Source organism: Panulirus ornatus, chromosome 17 (assembly GCF_036320965.1).
Source record: "Panulirus ornatus isolate Po-2019 chromosome 17, ASM3632096v1, whole genome shotgun sequence".
Classification (NCBI taxonomy): domain Eukaryota; kingdom Metazoa; phylum Arthropoda; class Malacostraca; order Decapoda; family Palinuridae; genus Panulirus; species Panulirus ornatus.
The window spans coordinates 49,852,995-49,871,103 of record NC_092240.1 but is presented as its reverse complement, the minus strand read 5'-3'; the positions used below and the strand labels follow the sequence as shown (position 1 = coordinate 49,871,103).

The 18,109-nt window shown below is 39.9% G+C and overlaps 1 protein-coding gene across 1 annotated transcript in view; it reads right to left on the bottom strand.

The window, feature by feature from the left end:
- LOC139754733 (lambda-crystallin-like) overlaps positions 1-18,109 on the bottom strand; it is a 46,165-nt gene that overhangs the window by 18,383 nt on the left and 9,673 nt on the right. The window contains exons 4-7 of the mRNA XM_071672440.1: positions 14,894-14,976; positions 12,181-12,306; positions 10,566-10,723; positions 2,635-2,777 (exon numbers count right to left, since the gene is read on the bottom strand). Of these exons, the coding sequence (XP_071528541.1) occupies positions 2,635-2,777; positions 10,566-10,723; positions 12,181-12,306; positions 14,894-14,976 (510 nt within the window). The remainder of the gene's footprint in view (positions 1-2,634; positions 2,778-10,565; positions 10,724-12,180; positions 12,307-14,893; positions 14,977-18,109) is intronic.

The window sequence follows — 18,109 nt, the reverse complement described above, 5'->3', positions numbered from 1 at the left end:
CTCATCAAACTCACTGGCCCTCCTCAGCCTGCCAGAAAATTTTGCAAGCGTAGGGACTGACCGAGACCACACTATGCTCCTAGGCTGCTTGCTATCCCCTCCCTGACACAAGTTAACTACAGCCTGTGCTAACTCCCTATTAGTTGCAAGTTGTACCACAGTCTCCCTTGTTACAGATACCCCCTGATTCTCCTCTCTCTTTACTTTGTCTTCACTTTCCCCTTGATCATCCCACTCTGGTGGGAACATAAGATCAACCATGCTGACCTCTTTCTTAGAACTCACCTTTAGCACTCAATACAGAGAAACCACTATGGTCCTCTTACTGCTGCATGAATCTCCTGCTGGGGTGTACAAACAATGGGTACGGTTAAAAAACTTTCATTTACCACCATTGCCAACACTATAGTAATAAATTAACTCCAAACAACAAAAATACTTTACCCTAATCACTGACATATGACATTTACATACAGTAAGAAAAATGACTAACCAGAAACACTTTAACCTAACTGCTCACATAAGACATTTACATACAGTAAGAAAAATAACTCCAAACAGAAACACTTTACCCTAAATGCTCACATAAGACATTTACACACAGTACATGGGTTAGTACTACCAACATGCACTTACTAAAGCACCTCTAAGGCCTCTCCTCGCTCAGCTCACACCACCCACAATCTGGTTACCATATGAAACTACCTGAGTCTCGTCACGTAGTCCACTCTCATGCACAAGGAATGCTACCACCTTTCTGTATGGAGTCGTCCACAGTCTCCTCCCCATGTGGCTCCTCTTAGAAACTTCTGCAAATCCAATTTCCATAACTAACAGCACAACTTATATCCTTTCCTGCATCACCTCATTATTACTGAGAGCACTGACATACCTGCTGTAAACCCAGCAGAGTCCCGTCCTCGCAACCACACAGCGGAGAGTATCATCTCTCACAACCCGTGTCAAAATGACCATTCCATCCTTCCCAAGGCATCGACTGGTGCCCCTGTGGCTAGCCACTGAGCCTCCAGCCAGTGTGCTAAATTCAAATCCCTACAGCACACTAAATTCAAATCCTCACAGCATACTAAATTCAAATCCTTTCATATCTATACATACTTTCACAAGAAGTAATCAAACATCCCTCCTGCCGCCTCTCTTAACACATTCACATCCATCATCCTCTACTATGCATGCCTGTTTATTGGCAAATACAAAAATCTAAGAATGTCAAACACCACTCAACCTTGCAACTTGTATGAACATCAATATTGGTGGTAATAGTAGTACTAGAAGCAGCAGCAGTTGTAGCATCATTACTTTTTTCCATACTTAATCACAGTTTCCCCACATCAATAAGCTAGTGCCAAGAACAAGAGAAGAAAGGCCACATTTGCTCACATACATTCTCTGGCTGTAACAGCCCTCTATGCACAACCAAGCCTCACAGACCTTCCATGATTTACCCCAGATGCTTCATATGCACTGGCTCAGTCAGTTAAAAGCACACTGACCCCAGTATACCACACCATTTCAATGCACTCTATCCCATGCATGCCTTTCACCCTCCTGCATGCTCAGGCCTTGATCGCTTAAAATCTATTTTGCTACTTACTTCCACCTCCAACTTAGTCTCCCCATTCTCCTTGTTCCCTTCAGTTCTGACATAGCATCATTACTATCATTCAGTTTTGACACAGCATCATAACTATTATTATTACTATCATTATCGTTATTACATAACCCAAAGACCTATCTTATTGGGTTACTAAAGCATCAAGGCTGTGCTCCATGCAGTAGCAAATAAGGTGAAAAGTGAGGAAGGTGCTAAGGTAAGAGTGGTGATGGAGCAAAGTTGGTGGGAATATCAACATGAAAAACTTTCAAAACAAGTGACACATGAAAACTAAAGGAAGAGCATGAAAACTAACTTTTTACACATAACAGATGACTTTGAACTTCACATACCATAACATGATTGCAAACAAAACTAAAGCAAAGACAGACAGCAATAATCCAAGGAAAGGTAAGCATTGCGCATGCAGGAGCTATACTTGCAACAGTTTTCTTCCCAAAACTGAACAACAAAATTTTGCAACTTCCCACTAAAAAATTGCTCAACCTACCTATGCAAGGGTGTCAGTTTGTGTGAGTGGTGTTTCAAAGTACCCAAATTTTAAAACCAGGTTTTTTGATGATTATAAAAATAAATCTACTAGCACAATCCAGCATCTACTAATACAGCTTAAGTGCAAATGTTGATAAACACAACCAACTTGCCAGACAACACAGATCCAATGACCGTGTTATCAGAAAACAACATTAAGCAGAATGTATATCCAACAAGCAAGCAGAGGACAGTTTTTCTCGTAGGTAGTTTTTCATGTTCAACAAAAAAGGAATTGCTGAAAAAAGTAAGATGTTTGCCCTTATGGCTTCCTAGCTTTCTGGAATGGTTCATTTTCTCTTTTATTCACACCTAAATTTGAGTGATTAATCTGCTACACTTCTAAAATTTTATAATCATACCATGATGATATATATGCTGTTACACAGCAGGCAGGATCAGTTAGCACTTCCTCCTCACGCAAGATTTCTGATGTATCAAAACTAAACACCAACATTTCAACATACCATGGGCGTTCAGAGCAGAAATTTCAAAGGGACCCATAAAAGCACAACGATACCCGAAACCATCCTTGATTAAGGTATCTATACCTTCAGCACTCAGAATGCCACTTTGCAACAAGTTGTTGCATTCATTTAAAAGGGCATATCTGTAAACAGAAACAGAACTTTCCATTACATGTGGCAAAAATTCTTCCAAAACAGTTATATATCAACACTTGCTTACTGCAAAGCAACAAATGATACCCAGTGTGTCCCCTAATTACAATTTTTTCTAAACATGACAGTGGAAATATAAGTTTTGAAAACAGAACAAAATTTCTCTATGAGGCAGAGTACTGTGAACATAAGATGTATTCCATGGGAATATATGGGTTAGGTCCTTCCAACCTTCACGATCTCCAGTGGGGAGGCCCTTACTATTACCCTTCATGAACCACTCACTCTTTCTGGGCCAGCCCTCTGCCAATTAGTGACCTCCAAGAGGTTGATGTCATCAACTGTCTCACAGCCAGCCAATCTGAGCTCACAACTTCCCCTAACCACTTCACTGAATATGCCATGCGATGGGAGAAAAGGGGAAATGAAAGATATCTTTGGGTGAGAAACAGTAAGAGCAGCAAAGGAAGTGGATCCAGGGAAGAAGCTCTCAGTGATGGGTAACAAGAATGGATTAGTGACAGATGTGAGTACAAATGATTTATATGTAAAGTATGATGTCCCAGATGATAATGATGAAAGGGTACATGGACTACCTGCACCCACAGTTATGACTTACATGTTTATGTTTTCCATACTAGAAAAGGGTAGATTACAAAAAATATGACTGCGTGATAATAAGTCTATCAAGGCAAGATGGGGAATTATTTAATCATATACTGATGAGTAAATTCATTTCTATAATTGTGTTTAGAAAAGTGAAGATAAAATCAAGAAGAATGAAAGACAAGAAGTGAAGAAATCAAAATATGAAACTTAAGTCCTAATAAAGTAACATAAAACAGATATCAATTATACTATGAAAAAAAAAGGGCATGAGGTAATGTGGAAGAACTGAGAATGCACCAGCATAGGGTGTGACAGACAGGTTTAGAATTGTTAAAGAAGTAGTGGAAAGAAGAAAATGAAGAAATCTTTTTGGAAAACATTGGGAAATCAGGAAAGGCACCTGGAGTGGATGGATTTATAGCTGAAATACTGAAGTATGGAGGAGAAAGTGTGATAGAGTGGATGCATCTGATGTGGAATTTAGCATGGAAACAGAAGGGTGTGCCTGAAAGCTACTGTTGTTCTTTTATTCAAAGGAAAAGGTGCTAAGGATGTATGTACCAATCATAGGGCAATGAGTCTGTTGCATATACAGGAAAGAAGTATGCAAGAATGCTGACTGATAGAATGATGGAAGTGACTGAATGCACAATAAATGAAGAGTAAGGGGGTTATAGGAACGGTAGGGGATATGTGGATCAGATTTTTTGGTAAATATGACTATGGAAACGTACTTAGCAAAAGGCAAGAAGTTGCATGCAGCTTTGATGGATATGGAGAAAGCATATGACAGAGCCAAGTGGAATGCTTTTTGGGATGTGATGGATGGTGTGAAAGCCTAAGAGTAGAGTGACAGCTACAGTGTACATGCGGGTGTGAGGCAGTGCTATGTCATGTCAATGTGGCTCTGGTTAGAGAGAAAAGAGATGGTGAAAGCCTTGCAGAAGATGAAATCCAGCAAGGCGGAAGGTTTGGATGGTACTGCAAATGAATTTATTATGATAGGGGGTGACTGTGTTGTCGACTGGTTGGTAAGGATATTCAATATATGTATGGATCATGGTGAAGTGCCTGAGGATAGCCAGAATGCATGTATAGTGACAATGTATAAAAGCAATGGGGATAAAGGTGAGCATTCAAACTACAGAGGGATAAGTTTGCTGAGTATTCCTGGAAAATTGTACGGGAGGATACTGATTGAGAGGGTGAAAGCATGTACAGAGCATCAGATTGGGGAGGAGCAGTGTGGTTTCAGAAGTAGTAGAGGATGTGTGGATCAGGTATTTGTTCTGAAGAATGTGTGAGAGAAATACTTAGAAAAACAAAGGATTTGTATGTAAAATTTATGGATCTAGATATGGATCTAGGAGCGGGGGGGCCAGAAATCCTCCCCTCCTTGTATTTTTTAACTTTCTAAAATGGGAAACAGAAGAAGGAGTCAAGCAGGGAGTGCTCATCCTCCTCGAAGGCTCAGACTGGGGTGTCTAAATGTGTGTGGATGTAACCAAGATGTGAAAAAAGGAGAGATAGGTAGTATGTTTGAGGAAAGGAACCTGGATGTTTTGGCTCTGAGTGAAACAAAGCTCAAGGGTAAAGGGGAAGAGTGGTTTGGGAATGTCTTGGGAGTAAAGTCAGGGGTTAGTGAGAGGACAAGAGCAAGGGAAGGAGTAGCAGTACTGAAACAGGAGTTGTGGGAGTATGTGATAGAATGTAAGAAAGTAAATTCTCGATTAATATGGGTAAAACTGAAAGTTGATGGAGAGAGATGGGTGATTATTGGTGCATATGCACCTGGGCATGAGAAGACAGATCATGAGAGGCAAGTGTTTTGGGAGCAGCTGAATGAGTGTGTTAGTGGTTTTGATGCACGAGACTGGGTTATAGTGATGGGTGATTTGAATGCAAAGGTGAGTAATGTGGCAGTTGAGGGAATAATTGGTATACATGGGGTGTTCAGTGTTGTAAATGGAAATGGTGAAGAGCTTGTAGATTTATGTGCTGAAAAAGGACTGGTGATTGGGAATACCTGGTTTAAAAAGCGGGATATACATAAGTATACGTATGTAAGTAGGAGAGATGGCCAGAGAGCGTTATTGGATTACGTGATAATTGACAGGTGCGCGAAAGAGAGACTTTTGGATGTTAATGTGCTGAGAGGTGCAACTGGAGGGATGTCTGATCATTATCTTGTGGAGGCTAAGGTGAAGATATGTATGGGTTTCCAGAAAAGAAGAGTGAATGTTGGGGTGGAGAGGGTGGTGAGAGTAAGTGAGCTTGGGAAGGAGACTTGTGTGAGGAAGTACCAGGAGAGACTGAGTACAGAATGGAAAAAGGGGAGAACAATGGAAGTAAGGGGAGTGGGGGAGGAATGGGATGTATTTAGGGAATCAGTGATGGATTGCGCAAAAGATGCTTGTGGTATGAGAAGAGTGGGAGGTGGGTTGATTAGAAAGGGTAGTGAGTGGTGGGATGAAGAAGTAAGATTATTAGTGAAAGAGAAGAGAGAGGAATTTGGACGATTTTTGCAGGGAAAAAATGCAATTGAGTGGGAGATGTATAAAAGAAAGAGACAGGAGGTCAAGAGAAAGGTGCAAGAGGTGAAAAAGAGGGCAAATGAGAGTTGGGGTGAGAGAGTATCATTAAATTTTAGGGAGAATAAAAAGATGTTCTGGAAGGAGGTAAATAAAGTGCGTAAGACAAGGGAGCAAATGGGAACTTCAGTGAAGGGCGCAAATGGGGAGGTGATAACAAGTAGTGGTGATGTGAGAAGGAGATGGAGTGAGTATTTTGAAGGTTTGTTGAATGTATTTGATGATAGAGTGGCAGACATAGGGTGTTTTGGTCGAGGTGGTGTGCAAAGTGAGAGGGTTAGGGAACATGATTTGGTAAACAGAGAAGAGGTAGTAAAAGCTTTGCGGAAGATGAAAGCTGGCAAGGCAGCAGGTTTGGATGGTATTGCAGTGGAATTTATTAAAAAAGGGGGTGACTGTATTATTGACTGGTTGGTAAGGTTATTTAATGTATGTATGACTCATGGTGAGGTGCCTGAGGATTGGTGGAATGCATGCATAGTGCCATTGTACAAAGGCAAAGGGGATAAGAGTGAGTGCTCAAATTACAGACGTATAAGTTTGTTGAGTATTCCTGGTAAATTATATGGGAGGGTATTGATTGAGAGGGTGAAGGCATGTACAGAGCATCAGATTGGGGAAGAGCAGTGTGGTTTCAGAAGTGGTAGAGGATGTGTGGATCAGGTGTTTGCTTTGAAGAATGTATGTGAGAAATACTTAGAAAAGCAAAGGGATTTGTATGTAGCATTTATGGATCTGGAGAAGGCATATGATAGAGTTGATAGAGATGCTCTGTGGAAGGTATTAAGAATATATGGTGTGGGAGGCAAGTTGTTAGAAGCAGTGAAAAGTTTTTATCGATGATGTAAGGCATGTGTATGTGTAGGAAGAGAGGAAAGTGATTGGTTCTCAGTGAATGTAGGTTTGCGGCAGGGGTGTGTGATGTCTCCATGGATGTTTAATTTGTTTATGGATGGGGTTGTTAGGGAGGTGAATGCAAGAGTTTTGGAAAGAGGGGCAAGTATGAAGTCTGTCGTGGATGAGAGAGCTTGGGAAGTGAGTCAGTTGTTGTTCGCTGATGATACAGCGCTGGTGGCTGATTCATGTGAGAAACTGCAGAAGCTGGTGACTGAGTTTGGTAAAGTGTGTGAAAGAAGAAAGTTAAGAGTAAATGTGAATAAGAGCAAGGTTATTAGGTACAGTAGGGTTGAGGGTCAAGTCAATTGGGAGGTGAGTTTGAATATAGAAAAACTGGAGGAAGTAAAGTGTTTTAGATATCTGGGAGTGGATCTGGCAGCGGATGGAACCATGGAAGCGGAAGTGGATCATAGGGTGGGAAAGGGGGCGAAAATCCTGGGGAGCCTTGAAGAATGTTTGGAAGTCGAGAACATTATCTCGGAAAGCAAAAATGGGTATGCTTGAAGGAATAGTGGTTCCAACAATGTTGTATGGTTGCGAGGCGTGGGCTATGGATAGAGTTGTGCGCAGGAGGATGGATGTGCTGGAAATGAGATGTTTGAGGACAATGTGTGGTGTGAGGTGGTTTGATCGAGTAAGTAACATAAGGGTAAGAGAGATGTGTGGAAATAAAAAGAGCATGGTTGAGAGAGCAGAAGAGGGTGCTTTGAAATGGTTTGGGCACATGGAGAGAATGAGTGAGGAAAGATTGACCAAGAGGATATACGTGTCGGAGGTGGAGGGAACGAGGAGAAGTGGGAGACCAAATTGGAGGTGGAAAGATGGAGTGAAAAAGATTTTGTGTGATCGGGGCCTGAACATGCAGGAGGGTGAAAGGAGGGCAAGGAATAGAGTGAATTGGATCAATGTGGTATACCGGGGTTGACGTGCTGTCAGTGGATTGAATCAGGGCATGTGAAGCGTCTGGGGTAAACCATGGAAAGCTGTGTAGGTATGTATATTTGCGTGTGTGGACGTGTGAATATACATGTGTATGGGGGTGGGTTGGGCCATTTCTTTCATCTGTTTCCTTGCGGTACCTCGCAAACGCGGGAGACAGCGACAAAGCAAAAAAAAGAAAAAAAAAAAGATAAGGCATACGATAGGGTTGACAGAGATGCTTTGTGGAAGGTCTTAAGAGTATATGGCGTGGGAGGTAAGCTGCTAGAAGCAGTGAAAAGTTTTCATCAAGTGTGTAAGGCATGTGTAGAAAGAGAGGAAAGCGACTGGTTCTCAGTGAAGGTCAGTTGGCAGCAGGGGTGTGTAATGTCCCCATGGTTGTTTACTTTGCTTATGGATGTGGTGATTAGGGAGGTACTTGAAAGAGTTTTGGAGAGAAGGGCAAGTATGTAGTCTGTTGGGGATGAGAAGGCCTGGGAATTGAGTCAGTTTTTGTTCACCGATAATACAACAGCACTAGTGGCTGATTCGAGTGAGAAACTACAGAAGTTGACAACTAAATTTGGAAAAGTGTGCAAAAGGAGAAAGTTGAGAGTAAATGTGAGCAAGAGCAAGGTTATTAAGTTCAGTAGGATTGAGGGACAAGTTAGTTGGAATATGAGTTTGAATGCAGAAAAATTAGAGTAAGTGAAGTGTTTTAGATATCAGAGAGTGGACTTGGCAGCAAATGGAATCATAGGAGTGTGAGTGAGTCATAGGGTTGGGAAGGGGGTGAAGGTTCTGGGAGTAAAGAAGAATGTGCAGAAAGAGAGAATGTTATCTCGGAGGGCTAAAATGGGTATGTTTGAAGGAATAGTAGTTCCAGCAATATTTATTATGCGGTTGCAAGGCATGGGCTATAGATAGGGTTGTACAGAGGACGGTGGATGTGTTGGAATTGAAATGTTTGAGGACAATATGTGGTGTGAGGTGGTTTGATTGAGTAGGTAATGAAAGGGTAAGAGAGAGGTGTGGTAATAAAAAGAGAGTGGTTGAGACATCAGAAGAGGGTGTGTTGAAATGGTTTGGACATATGGAGAGAATGAGCGAGGAAAGGTTGACAAAGAGGATATATGTGTCAGGGGTGGAGGGAAGAAGAAGTGAAAGACCAAATTTCATACACCATTTATGTCCTTCCAAAACATCTTATTCTCCCTATTTTCCCCGTAAAGTTTAACGATATTTGCTTACCCTGACTCTCATTTGCCCTCTTGTTCAATCCTTGCACCTTCCTCTTGACCTCCTGCCACTTTCTCTTATATCTTTTCCAGTCATTTGCACTCCTTCCCTATTGGTACTGCCCATACACTTTTCTTTTTCCTTTTACTAGTAACCTCATTTGTTCATCCCACTTCTCACTACCCTTTCTAATCTTCCCAGTCCACTCCCCTAGTTTCATATACTCTCACCTTTTGCAATTCTACACTCAAAATCTAGTATTTCCTCACACAAGTCTCTTTTCCAAGCTCACTTACTCTCAATAAGGAAATGTGTAACATTTTTCAAAAATGTTACTTTAACTTACAATAGCAAAATCAAGAAAAATGATTCAGCATAAAGCCAAAAGTATTCTAAATGTGTGAACTGCATCAAATATATAATGTTATCGTACTTATTGAGTTCTTGCACTACAATTCTGGCAAAAAGTTACATTCAGTAAAGAATCTTACTTGCATAAAGGAAAGGAATGAAAAAGGTAGATGAAAGAATTAAAACAAATCTGAAGGAATAAACACTAACCTCTTGTGAAAACAGCAAAATTCATTTATTTAGTTATCATTATTTCTTTCACTATGCAGTATCTTTCGTATCAATACACTTCTACAGAGTATATCATTGCATTATCTTTCATATCAATACACTTCTACAGATTATATCATTAAGTCCTGTTGTTCACAACAGTATGGTTAAAATACATTGGAATAAGAACAATGGCAACGTAAGCAGCACAGGTGGAATTAAACTTGAGTACATTCATATTCATCAAAGCAGAATGCCAGGATATCTGGCAGGCATTTTAAGACCAAAGAAAGGCTGCCAATTGTTGCAATGATGAGACAAGCTTTTTAGCTTCAGTATAGTAGTTAAAGTAATAAGTTCAATCAACTTTAGTGGGCCGTTGCAGTGAAAGGATTAAAGAAATGTTTGGGGATAATGGTTGAAGAAGCATGAGTATTGATACAATGGGATAAGGGGTCATGAGAGTGCAGAATACTCAAAGGGCTACGAAACAGCTTACAGAGGAGGTGAGAATAGCAATAATATACCTAAAAAAATGGAGTGTATATGGAAAAGTGAGATGGTGAGAATACTGGTAAGGCTGCCAATGAATAAATTTGTAAAATGTGTATGGTAGCATGGAAAAGTGGTTATGTGAAAGGTGATGGAACAAAAGCAGTGACTCTTTCACTGTACATATGTACAGGGAGAAAAATTGAGTGGCAGAATGACAGAATGATAAGAATTCTCGGCAGAATTGGCAGAGCATGTGATGAGATTGTAAATGATCATTCTAAAAAGGATTAGTGAACCCCTTGGTGAAAAATAGTGAGGAAACAGGAAGGGAATCATCTCCCCATGAATTCTTAAACTGATCTGACATTCACACTCAGTCTTAACTTCCAAGCAATTCTTCTTTTTAAATTTCAAATAATGTTAATCATCATTCCACTCATACAACTTATACTTTGTCAATATACTTACTGGAGCCTGTTCAACCCAAAACCAGGAAGTTCCTTCGAGAATATAACTGGTGATTGACCAATTTCTTTCATTAATGCCCCTGCGCGTGCTATCACATCCTTTGATGTCCATGGTGCAGGAACTACTTCTACCAAAGGAACATAATAAGGTGGATTCACCTGAAATGCAAACATCAAAATTTCATTTATTCTGACTTTTACTTGGTAACATAACCAAATGCCACTCAGGCCAGCCATTAAGAACATCAGAGACAATATTTCATAATTTTTTTAGATGTCTGATTGTTCTTACTCCATGTGGCCTTGGTGATATCCTCATGCAATCTACCCTCCTTCAATCTAATTTCCTTAACCCATCAATCTATCATAGAAGCAGCTTCATGAAGTGGCCTACACAGTACCTACATGCAATCTATCCTCCCCAACCCTTTTCAACTAAATTTCATCAACGATCCAGTCATCCTTAAAGCTTCAAGATGAAAACATTGTGGATTTACCTAAAAGTACATGCAGAACACTTAGGCATAGTAATGACAGGTTCCAGTGGGTGTGTAAAAATATACAAAACTGGTAGGAGCAATAGATACAAACAGTTGATATGAACATTAGGCAGGAGCATTAGGCAAAAGTTATCAATAGCAACATTAAGTAGGTGCCTCTGCAAAGACTGCACTAGAGTTACCCCCTGCCACTGGCCTATTAAGGCAGCACTGGACTTCACTAGTAATGGAGACTCTACTGCAGTGGCCACCCCCTTGAGGGAGTTCCAGTTGAGAACAGGCATCAGAGATATTGACAAAATGATATATAGCAAATGTTACATCCTTACTCTTTGAATGCTAACAGAAAACTGAGACAATGGGTAACTTATCATGAGCAGCACTGGCATCCCACACTCTTATGGCCAGCTTGGCTTGCATTGTAGTGTGATGGCTGTTATGATGAAAAATAAATTGGGAGTAATGTAAGTGTTCTTGCTATATCAATATCATATTATCAAATCATGCTATTAACCCAACACAACAGTTTTCCATTTCCTATAGAACATTTTTTGATATCTTCTTGCCTTTTTTACCTTAGCGAGGTACCATTAGGGGCAACTAAACCTTAAGAGGAAAAAATAAATCATGCATAAATTTAAGGCAAGAAATTTTCCATGCAATTTGGTGACAAAAACAGACATGACACTGAACTCTGAAACACCTATATCCTTTGCTTGCTCTGACAAAGATCAGAAAATTTCTGAGAAACAAAACCAACACATCCCAATACATCCTTCCTGATCCACTCATGTGCCTTGTGCCAAAAGTCAATACACTTTTATATACTAACTCAAAATTATGGGCAATTTCTCAGATTTATGTAACCACTTTATTTCTGTCAAACACAAACCAAAAGATGTCAGGTTTCTAATGATTCCATAGAAGCTGACCTGCTGGTGGATAACTTCAAATTATGAGATTACATTAAACACTGTCTTTCATTACAAGAACTGTTCAGCCAGTATTAACCAGGTGTTGATCATTTTCATGATGGATGTTATTAATGAGTACTTACCATTCCAAATGAAATTAAATGAATTTACTTTGTCACATAAACTGTATTTGAGTACTTACAGGATGACATACAATGAAGTTTGCCTTGTGTGTGAGGTGTGCAGACAACTTAGAAGGGACAATGCAGGACGTTGAAGATGAGAGAATGGTGTCTGGATCAGCAAGCTGGTCAATCTCACTGAGCACCTACAAGCCGAGAAGTTTTTCTTTTTAATTCACCTATTTCTGGTCTTTTTAAAGAAATAGCAGCAATCACACACTTCATGCAAAACAAATATCATCAAGACTAATCCTATTTCTACTGAATTACTCTAATGGGATGGGTGAAGTATTCATAGCCTCCATGAGATTTCACATACTACATTCTTAACATAAATAATGACTTCTTTCATACTTATTCGTCTGTCTACTTTTCAATGTTATAAAGTGGCTTTTTATTTTCATTTGTGAATGGCAGCTTTTTCTGCACAGTAAGCTAAATTTTGTAAACCAACAACTTTAAGCTATCTGAAAAAGAGCTTTAAGAAATTGTCTTGATTTCATAAGTGATATAGAAAATCTGTGCATGTAATGACTGCACTATTATGTTTTATGGGCAATTTCAGATCAGCAAATAAGACTGATACATTGGGTAAGTCTCTATTTCAAGAGCCACCTCCTAATTCTACATAGGAGTTGTCTGTGACATATCCACCTGAATTTGAATCATCTTCCACACGAGAATAACAAATGCTAAGTAACGACTCTCATCAACTGAATTACCCTATGAGAGCCCTGAAGCCCAGTCCTTATAACTGTTCATCATGTGAACCATCCCATGAGAGCCCTGAAAGACAATACTTTTTCAAAGGTGGAAAAGACAGTGTGTATACTGATTACATCAACCCTCTTGGGTTCTGCCATGATCCGCAAATCTCATCCGCATGATGTCTAATTACACTGTCTGTGTCACCAACAAATCTAACCTGCCTGATGTCTTATGCTGCAGAATGCATAACTAAATGCATGTCATTGGATGCTCTAATCAAATGCATATAATACTTACTCATGTGACATCTATGACCCTGGACATGACACATACCTAGTCACTGAGCCTAAGAGAAGGAATCTGGGTCCCCACAGCTACAAACTGCGGGACTTGTTCCCCAATCACAGTAAGCCAGTTTCATTCCGTGTGACTCACACCTGAGATGCAGCATTTTATCACTCCCATGTTTTACAAGATGACAATGCATTATCGAAAACCCTTTTGCTGTGTGTACAGCTGTGAGTTGAATACAAAGAAGTCTGCTTTCTATGACTGGGCAGCAAGTAGGTCAGGTCACAGAAGCCATGGAAGATTTAGCAATGCATTCTGTATCACTGGCCTACAGTAAGGTTAACACAATAAGAGTTGTTTCAAGAAAAAAAAAATTTGTGTGAACATTTTTGCCAGACAGTATCACTCTCTTCAATCCAAAAAAAGCCAGTCTTACACAGGACAGGAGTTGCATGAAAATATCCTCTTCAGTCATGAATTTTACACAGAAGATGAATCCTCAAGAAGCTATCAAACTATCACAGAGTGAATTATCCTATGACAGACTTGACCCATGTTCCAGTGATTCTACGGGCAATAAAAAGTCTTCTCATAAAATGTATCACAAACATTCTACATAAAACAGATTTCACCGGTAGTTTTGGTTTAAGGCTCTCTCATTCATACAACAAAATTTCCATGTTTATTCTACTATCATCCTGAAATACTGAGAATTTGTTGAATTCAAGTATAAAGTTCCTTAACGTCTTCGCATTATAGGAAGGTGGTTCCCTGGGAATGGTGACAGTTTACTTATGTTATGACAAAACTTGCCCTAGGGGAACCCACAAATATGTCTTACTCCTGTGCATTTTACAGGCACAATCAGAACTGTCTCTGTTCTTTATGAAATCAGATAAATGTAGTTCAAGGCTCTCACTTATTTCCTACCCCTGGACTCCCTTCTGTCTTTATAAGACTCCTGCAGCACTCAGGAAACTGGCCATATCCACTAGTAGGGTCTACAGGTCATAAAGTGTTGTGGAACAATGTATAGAGAACACAGGGCAAATGAATGGTAAATGCTTGGTGTCTTCTCTATGGTAGATACAACTTTGGAATAAAGAGTCTTTGGATATGCTGAAATGGTGTTTGTAGTGCTGTAGTAATGGGTGATGCCCAGAGCATACACAGGATAGCATGACTCTCTGGAGTTCCTCATTTCATGTTTTATCCTTGCATAGAATGTGAAAAATAACACACACTTAAGCAAACATATCCTCTAAAACTCTTCCCCTATACAGGAAAGAGGCAATGGCTGATCACAAACTGTGCAATTATGTGTAAAAATGATGACTAAGTTTGCCCTCAAAATGAATCATACAGGAAAATTTAGGGTAATAAGCAGTGCACACTTTGTTTCTGTTATCTTTGAAATTATAGGATGAAGAATTATGGTTCTACTAGGGTATATTACTTCATCTGTCACAAAATCTCTGTAGAAACCTTTACAAATTTAACATATCTACCAGTCTTATAACATCTACATGTCCAATGACAAAGCTCATGACCACCTAGATCTATCACAAGTTATGAACCACATTCTCTAGCAATACCTAAGTAACTTCCCCTTCACAGTCTACAACAATCTACCGAATATCACATATACTTTTGAGAAATGTAAGACTCCAAAGTATTATCACTAGTTTCCAATCTCAAGCAACTGAAAATTTTCACTTAAAACTTTTCACTTACCTCTTTCTTCAATTCCTCGTCCTCAAAGACAGATTCCTGAACAAGTTTGGCACCTTCAACGCAGTCTTTTAGGCTGCTTGCACCTAAGATGCAGGAAATCTTATAGAAAACAAAAGAACTATTTAACGGTAGACATATAACCTATACGATTTCTAAAGGACTCTTGAAAGATTTCTTTACAGCCCACCATTCAAAAGTACAAGGAAACTATTTCTAAATTGAAATTTTTCAGTAACATTCCATATTTGATATGTTTTTCCTTGGTAAAAAACCCAATGAGCACCAAAAAGTCAATAGAATAGTTGGCTGTAAGTCCTTCATACATGCGACATGAAATAAAATTAAAGATTACAGTTTACACACAAAAAATAATAATAATAATAATAATAATAATAATAATAATAATAATAATAATAATAATAATAATAATAATAATAATAATTATCCCTGGGGATAGGGGATGAAGAATACTTCCCACGTATTCCCTGCGTGTCGTAGAAGGCGACTAAAAGGGAAGGGAGCGGGAGGCTGGAAATCCTCCCCTTTCGTTTTTTTTTTTTTTTTTCCAAAAGAAGGAACAGAGGGGGGCCAGGTGAGGATATTTCACAAAGGCTCAGTCCTCTGTTCTTAACGCTACCTTGCTAATGCGGGAAATGGCGGATAGTTTAAAAGAAAGAAAGAAGAAGAATAATAATAATAATGATAATAATAATATTAATAATATATTACAGAGGTATAAGTTTGTTCAGTACTCCTGGGAAATCATTTGGGAGGGTACTGACTGAGAGGGTAAAGGCATGTACAGAGCATCAGATTGGGGAAGAGCAGTGTGGTTTCAGAAGTGTTAGAGGATGTGTGGATTAGGTGTTTGCTTTGAAGAATGTATGTGAGAAATACTTAGAGAAACAGATGGATTTGTATGTAGCATTTATGGACAATAGAGTGAGATGCTCTGTGGAAGGTGTTAAGAGTATATGGTGTGGGAGGTAAGTTGCTGGAAGCAGTGAAAAGTTTTTATCAAGGATGTAAGGCATGTGTACGAGTAGGAAGAGAGGAAAGTGACTGGTTCCCAGTGAATACCGGTTTGCTGCACCAGGTGCATGACATCTCCATGGTTGTTTAATTTGTTTATGGATGGGGTTGTTAGGGAGGTGAATGCAAGAGTTTTGGAGAGAGGGGCAAGTTTGCAGACTGTTGTGGATGAGAGGGCTTGGGAAGTGAGTCAGTTGTTGTTCGCTGATGATACAGCACTGGTGGCTGATTCAGGTGAGAAACTGCAGAAGCTAGTGACTGAGTTTGGTAAAGTGTGTGAAAGAAGAAAGCTGAGAGTAAATGTGAATGAGAGCAAGGTTATCAGGTTCAGTAGGGTTGAAGGACAAATTAATTGGGAGGTAAATTTGAATGGAGAAAAACTGGAGGAAGTGAAGTGTTTTAGATATCTGGGAATGGACTTAGCAGTGGATGGAACCATGGAAGCGGAAGCGAGTCACAGGGTGGGGGAGGCGGCAAAGGTTCTGGGAGCATTGAAGAATGTGTGGAAGGCGAGAACATTATCTCAGAAAGCAAAATTGTGTATGTTTGAAGGAATAGTGGTTCCAACAATGTTATATGGTTGTGAGGCATGGGCTATAGATAAGGTTGTGCGGAGGAAGGCGGATGTGTTGGAAATGAGATGTTTGAGGACAATATGTGGTGTGAGGTGGTTTCATCTAGTAAGTATGAAAGGGTAAGAGAGATGTGTGGTAATAAAAAAGAGTGTGGTTGAGAGAGCAGAAGAAGGTGTATTGAAATGGTTTGGTCACACTGAGAGAATAAAAGAGGAAACATTGACAAAGAAGATATATGTGTCAGAGGTGGAGGGAACGAGGAGAAGTGGAAGACCAAATTTGAGGTGGAAGGATGGAGTGAAAAAGCTTTTGAGCGATCAGGACCTGAACATACAGGAGGGATATATCCCTGGGGATAGGGGAGAAAGAATTCTTCCCACATATTCCTGCATGTCATAAAAGGTGACTAAAAGGGGAGGGAGTGGGGGGATGGAAATTTTTCCCTCCCATTTTTTAATTTTCCAAAGAAAGGAACAGAGAAGGGGGCCAAGTGAGGATACTCCTTCTAAGGCTCAGTCCTCTGTTCTTAATGCTACCTCACTAACATGGGAAATGGCAAATATGTATGAAAAAAAGAAAAAATATATATATATCACTGGGGATAGGGGAAAAAAATGCTTTGTGGAAGGTCTTAAGGGTATATGGTGTGGGAGGTAAGCTGCTAGAAGCAGTGAAAAGTTTTCATTAAGGGTGTAAGGTTTGTGTTTGAGTAGGAAGAGAGGAGAGTAATTGATTCCCAATGAAGGTCAGTCTGCGGCAGGGATGTGCGATGTTTTCATGGTTGCTTAATTTGTTTATGGATGGGGTGGTTAGGGAGGTAAATGCAAGAATTTTGGAGAGAGAGGGGTGACTATGCTGTCTGTTAGGGATGAGAGGGCCTGGGAAGTGAGTCAGTTGCTGTTTGCCGATGATACAGCACTAGTGGCTGATTTGAGTGAGAAACTAAAGAAGCTGGTGACTGAGTTCAGAAAAGTATATGAAAGGAAAAAGTTTAGAGTATATGTGAATAAGAGCAAGGTTATTTGGTTCAGCAGGGTTGAGGGACAAGTTAGTTGGGATGTGAGTTTGAACGGAGAAAAATTAGAGGAAGTGAGTCGTAGGGTGAGGTAACGGGTGAAGGTTCAGGAAGCGATGAAGAATGTGTGGAAAGAACGTTATCACAGAGTGAAAATGGGTGTGTTTGAAGGGATAATAATTCTTACACTATCATATGGTTGTGAAGCATGGGCTATAGATAGGGTTGTATGCAGGAGGGTGAATGTGATGGAAATGAAACGTTTGAGGAGAATATGTGATGTGAGGTGGTTCAATTGAGTAAGTAATGAAAGGGTAAGAGAGATGTGTGGTAATAAAAAGAGTGTGGTTGACAGAGCAGAAAAGGGTGTGTTGAAATGGTTTGGACATATGGAGAAAATGAGTGAGGAAAGGTTAACAAAGAGGATATATGTTTAGAGGTGGGGGGACCAAGGAGAAGCAGGAGACCAAATGGCAGGTGGAAGGATGGAGTGAAAAAGATTTTGAGCGACTGGGGCCTGAACATGCAGGAAGGGAGGAATGCAAGGAATACAGAGAATTCAAACAATGTGGTATACCAGGGTCGACTTGCTGT